The following is a 6,032-nucleotide window of genomic DNA, read 5'->3' on the forward strand; positions in this document are numbered from 1 at the left end:
ATACTGGGAAAGGAAAGCAAAAGAACATATAGGAAAACACAGCGAGATGAACATGTGAGCATGGTGTAGAAGCACAGAAGAACACAAAGCACGGAAGAATCATGTATAGTAGAAAGAAAGCAGAAGAAAAACACATACGTGGTGGAAACGAAAACATACGAACATAGTATAGACAAATACACATAAAGAAAAGAAAAGGAAGAATCAGAAAGACATTTTGAAACATTTTCAGAAATCGTAAATCGAAGAGAAGTAATTTTTTGAAAGAAAATTAGGGAAAATATTTAAGAATTTTAGTAGAGCACAGACATAGTATAGATATAAGAAAACAACCAGAGAAAAACCTCGAATAGCTTAGGGTTACAAAGAAACCCTAGAAATGAGAAAGGCTTGGAAGAAGGTCCGATCTTGAGTCGGAGAGGTCAGAAATAGGCCTCTGATGCTTGAATACGCGTGAGCCAGGCCGGAGAGGTCATAGAACCTTGGATCTGCAGAGATATGAAAGGACACCATCGAGGTCGGACCTCGAAACTTCGAACACCCAGGGTTTAATGGTGGAGGAGGGTGAGTACAGGCCATCCATTGCCTGAGAAGCTATGGATTCCGGTGAAAGTGTTGTTGAAAAGGGTAGAAGATGACTAAGGTTCTGAGGAACCTTCGAGAGAGTTTTGGGAGAGGAGAGTATCCAAAGGAGGCTATCAGAATGAAAATGGGGATTAGGGTAGGGTTAAGTGAATTAAAATGGTAAGGGAAACCCGTGGTTGTTGATCAAAACGATCAACAGCCTAGATTAAAAGAAAGGTCGGGCATGTTAGTGAACGAGTTAAGGGGGTCGGGTTAAAAATAAAATTGGGCCGGTCCAATTGGGTGTTAAGATTGGGTCAATTGGGGGGTCAATTTGGCTATGATTGAAATAAAAATGGGCCAGATTTTAAATAGCCAATTTTTTACTTTTTATTTTATAAAAAATAGTAAAATGATTTGAAAGTAAAAGAAGAGTGATGGATTAGTTAATAAGAAATAAATATTAATTTAAAAATATCAGACCCAATTTTATAATTATAAAATACTATTAAATCTTAAAATAGGCTAGCATTGCAATTATATGCTATTTAGCTTTAAAAATACCAAATAAATTTGTAAAAAATATATAAAATTACCTTAACTATATTTTGGTGTAAATATGGGAAATAAAACAAATTATCCACCAAAATGATAATTTTGGAAATAATTATTGGTTTTTATACTGCTCAAATGAGCAATAAATTGATTTAAAAAATCTTTAAAAATTGGGAAAAATACTAAAACACTTGGGCATGCTTATATATGCATACATATGTTATCTTGAAAGTATTTTGTATATATGAAAAATATACAGGAAAAAATTGGGTATCAACAATTGCCCCTCTTTACCCGGGAAGTATGAAAGAGTTGTCGGGTAAAGATATGATGGCCAATTTGACCGAACAAAACGACTTGAAGAATTTGATCGTGCTTTGGTTCTTGAGTTGCCTACATATCCCTGGTCTTACGAGAATCAGGCCATATGTAGTTCAGGATCCATCAGCGGAATATGCTGACGGAGATTTCTTCAAGAACGGACGAGATATTCGGGTTGGGGTGGATGGTTATAGTCTAGTAGGGCTACGGGAACTAGAGCGGGATTGCTCCTACTGAGACGGCCGTTGCTAGCCGGTTTACCTGCAAATGAGAAATACGAACATATATTGTGCATAATTTTAAACGTGATGCAAGTTCCCGTTGGACCATGAATGTTGTCTTTGAACAGTTAAGATGACGTCCTCAGACCATGATGTCCTGGGCCATGAAGCGTATAATAAAGGATTCGCAGGCCATGAAATGATGCTCTCGGGCTATGAGGATGATGCCTCCGAGCTATGATGCATTTGAATAATGATATGCAAAAGATAAAATGGGGTCCTCAGGACATGGCATGGCATTCTCGGGCTATGAAAATGGTGCCTCCGAACAATGATGCCTTCGGACAATTTGGCGATATTTTAGCCCATGAGATGCAGAAGGAGGCGATCTTTCAGCCAATGCAAAAATATAAATGAGGTGGCGGTATTTCAGCCGATGCGAGATGTAAATAGAAAGTGGCGATATTTCAGCCATGCAAAAATGTAAATGAGGTGGCGGTATTTCAGCCGATGCAAGATGTAAATAGAAAGTGGCGATATTTCAGTCATGCAAGAAAAATAAAAGTGGCGATATTTCAGCCGTGCAAGATGTAGATGAAGGTGGCGATCTTTCATCCATGCGAGACATAAATAAAGTGGCAATATTTCAGCCACACGAGGCATAAATAAAGTGGCGATATTTCAGCCATGCAGGTGGAGACAAGGCTTAGTCTCGAAAGGCAGAATGGTAGCATTATGCAATGCATCAAAATGCAGATGGAGGTAGCGCTTAACCTTGGAAGGAAGAATGGTAGCCTTATGCAATGCAGAGAATGCAGATGGAGACAGAGCTTAGTCTCAGAAGGCAGAATGGTAGCCTTATGCAATGCAGCGAAATGCAGATGGAGGTAGAGCTTAACCTCAGAAGGCAGAATGGTAACCTTATGCAATGCGGAGAATGCAGATGGAGACAGAGCTTAGTCTCGGAAGGCAGAATGGTAGTCTTATGCAAGAAGTAAAAATGGCAAATGGCAATAAAGTTTTCTTAGCTTATAGTGGATTGCGGTATCGTGATTGCTAGGGATATTGTGCCTGCTGGGGACACTATTGTGCGGATAGCAGTTGCGAGCAAGTGCAATGGTTCGAAGAGTTGTATTCCTGAACTTTGTGAGTGAGTGTATAGTACATTTGATGATTTTGCAACTCAAGTGCCTGCATCCAAAGAAAAATCATGAGATTGTAAAGGGGGAAAGTTAGTTCGTATCCCCGCTGGCTTTGTTTGACCTGCTCGGCTTTGTACGTATCATTGGGGTAGCGTTGCTAAACAAGACCATTTTAGTAATGAACATGCATGATTTAGTAAAAGCATAATATAAGTGCATAATTAAGAATAATTTTCTTTAGATGAACCGACGACTGCGACGTGGTTCAAGACATTGCAACTTCGCTTGCTCCAGAATTTTGAGGGTCCTCCTCAAAATTCTACTCTAGTTTACTAGGTTGTTGCTCCTGACGGTTGTTAATGATAAATGGCTGGAATCGACTTCGAAATTTTAGGGTCCTCCTCAAAATTCCTCCCCAGTTTCCAATAGCGGGGGAAATGGAAATTTTATTGAATTGTGATGGGAATCAGGTCAAGTGTAGTTAAAATTACATCATAAAAGAAATCATAAAGGTTACATATAGTATCGCTTGACTGCGTCTGAATTGATCAGCTTTGGCCAAACTTCTCCGTCCATATCTACAAGTATTAGGCTCCTCCTGTCAGAACCCGGTGAACCATGTACGGACCCTGCCAGTTGGGAGAGAATTTCCCTTTGGCTTTCTCTTGATACGGAAAATTTTTCTTTAACACCAGCTGCCCCGGTGTGAATTATCTCGGCTTCACTCTTTTGTTGAAGGATCTGGACATTCTGTTCTGATAGAGTTGACCATGGCAAACTGCATTCATTCTCTTTCCGTCTATAAGAGCTAGTTGCTCGTAACGACTCTTCACCCATTTTGCGTTGTCGAGCTCTACTTCCTGTATAATCCTTAAGAAAGGAATTTCTACCCCAGCGGATATGACTGCTTCTGTACCATATACCAACATGTAGGGGGTTGCCCCATTTGATGTGTGGACTGTGGTGCGGTATCCCAATAAAGCAAATGAGAGCCTCTCGTGCCACTTCTTATGCTTCTCTATCATTTTCCTTAGTATCTTCTTGATATTCTTGTTGGCAGCTTCTACGCCTCTGTTCATCTAAGGTCTCTAAGTTGTAGAATTATTGTGTTTGATTTTGAAGGTTTCACACGTGGATTTCATCAAATCACTATTGAGGTTGGAGCCATTATCAGTAATAATTGACTCTGGAATTCCGAACCGACAAACAATACGGTCGCGGACGAAGTCTGCTACGACTTTCTTAGTCACTGCCTTGTATGATGCTGCTTCAACCCATTTTCAGCAAGATGATCCGCCAATGCATGTCCCTTGACTACTTTCTGAGTCACCTAGACAATGTCAAATTCACTTAACAGAATCTGCCACTTGGCCAGCTTGCCAGTGGGCATGGGCTTTTGAAAGAGGTACTTCAACGGATCCATTCTGGATATGAGGTATGTAGTGTAGGCACAGAAATAGTGCCTCAGCTTCTGGGCTACCCAAGTTAGAGCATAACAGGTGCGTTCCACAAGAGAATACCGGGCCTCGTACGGGGTGAACTTCTTGCTAAGATAATAGATGGCCTGCTCCTTCCTCCCTGTTTTATAGTGCTGCCCCAGAACATAACCGAATGCTCCATCCAATACTGCAAGGTAGAGTAATAGGGGTCTGCCCGGCTCGGGCGGGACCAAAATTGGTGGTGTTGACAGGTACTCCTTGATTCTGTCGAAGGCTTTCTGATAGTCATCGGTCCATTTGGTAGCGGCGTCCTTCTTCAGCATCTTAAAAATTGGCTCACATATAACTGTAGATTGTGCTATGAACTGGTTGATGTAGTTAGGTCTTCCCAAGAAACTCATTACGTACTTCTTTTTCTTTTGCGGTGGCAACTCTTGAATGGATTTGACCTTTGACGGATCGAGTTCTATTCCTCGACGACTCACAATAAACCCAAGTAGTTTTCCGGCAGGAACCCTGAATGCACATTTTGCGGGATTCAGCTTCAAGTTGTACCTTCTTAGTCTATTGAAGAACTTCATCAAATCTTCCATGTGATCAGTGGCTTTCTTGGACTTGATGATGACGTCATCTACATATACCTCGATCTCCTTGTATATCATGGAAAATGGTAGTCATGGCCCTCACGTAGGTGGCCCCAGCATTCTTTAACCCAAACGGTATCATCTTGTAACAATACATTCCCTACAGCGTAATGAAGGCTGTTTTCTCAGCATCTTATTCATCCATCCAGATCTGATGATACCCAGCAAAACAATCAACAAACGACTGCAGCTCGTGCTTGGTGCAGTTGTCAATTAGAATACATATGTTTGGCAAGGGGAAGTCGTCTTTGGGACTGGCCCGGTTGAGGTCCCGGTAGTCGACACAGACTCTGATCTTCCCGTCCTTATTTTGTACTGGCACGATGTTGGCTAACCATGTTGGATACTCTACTACTCTGAGAACCTTAGCTTTGACTTGCTTGGTGACTTCTTCCTTGATTTTCAAACTCATGTCAGGCTTGAACTTCCTGAGCTTCTGCTTTATCGGTGGGCCTGTCGGATCAGTTGGCAGCTTGTGCGCCACAATAGATGTACTCAAACCAGTCATGTCGACATACGACCAGGCGAATATGTCCTCATATTCCTTCAGAAATTCTGTGTATTCTTCCTTTTTCTGATGGTGACAAATGAATGCTGATCCGAGTTTCTTTGACATTTTCTGCATCTCCCAGGTTAACAATCTCGGTCTCGTCCAGGTTGGACTTAGGTCTGTTCTCAAAATCCTCAACCTCTTTAACAACCTCTTCTGGTATATCATCTTCCTCTGAGTCCTTTTGTCGCGTTGTCTCGTTACATGTCACAGTCGTTAGTTCATCAAGATAAGTAATAGTAATACTTTAAATAAAGTAAATGAGAGAAAGTAATAAGAGTAAGATTCATAAGAAAAATCGAAATGCTTTGAAAAATTCCATAACTGTTTTGAACATTGAAGATCTTATTGCGAAATTAAAAGGCAAAAGGAAAGTCAACTAGTAAAAAATGAAAAATAATGCATGATGCTTGTTCAGCCTTGCTACCCCGAGGCTTTCCGGCCTCTGGCAGTTCTGAAGGACCAATTGTTGAGGTGCGCTCCTCGGCTCACGGCTTGTATGGAAGGGCCTTCCTCCCCCTCCTCCTCTAAAATGACACAGCAATCCATGTCATCCTCTTCCAAAAACAAATTTCTCATCGCTGCTAGTGCTTCCT

The 6,032-nt window shown here is 41.2% G+C and overlaps 1 protein-coding gene across 1 annotated transcript; it reads right to left on the reverse strand.

Moving 5' to 3' along the window:
* Positions 1-3,513: 3,513 nt before the first annotated feature.
* Positions 3,514-3,882, reverse strand: LOC138875454 (uncharacterized). The gene has a single exon (XM_070154284.1). It carries the CDS (start codon positions 3,880-3,882, stop codon positions 3,514-3,516), a length of 369 nt encoding a protein of 122 aa, XP_070010385.1.
* Between the last annotated feature and the right edge of the window lie 2,150 nt (positions 3,883-6,032).

The sequence above is a fragment of the Nicotiana sylvestris genome, chromosome 8 (genome assembly GCF_000393655.2).
Source record: "Nicotiana sylvestris chromosome 8, ASM39365v2, whole genome shotgun sequence".
In the NCBI taxonomy this organism is placed as follows: Eukaryota; Viridiplantae; Streptophyta; class Magnoliopsida; order Solanales; family Solanaceae; genus Nicotiana; species Nicotiana sylvestris.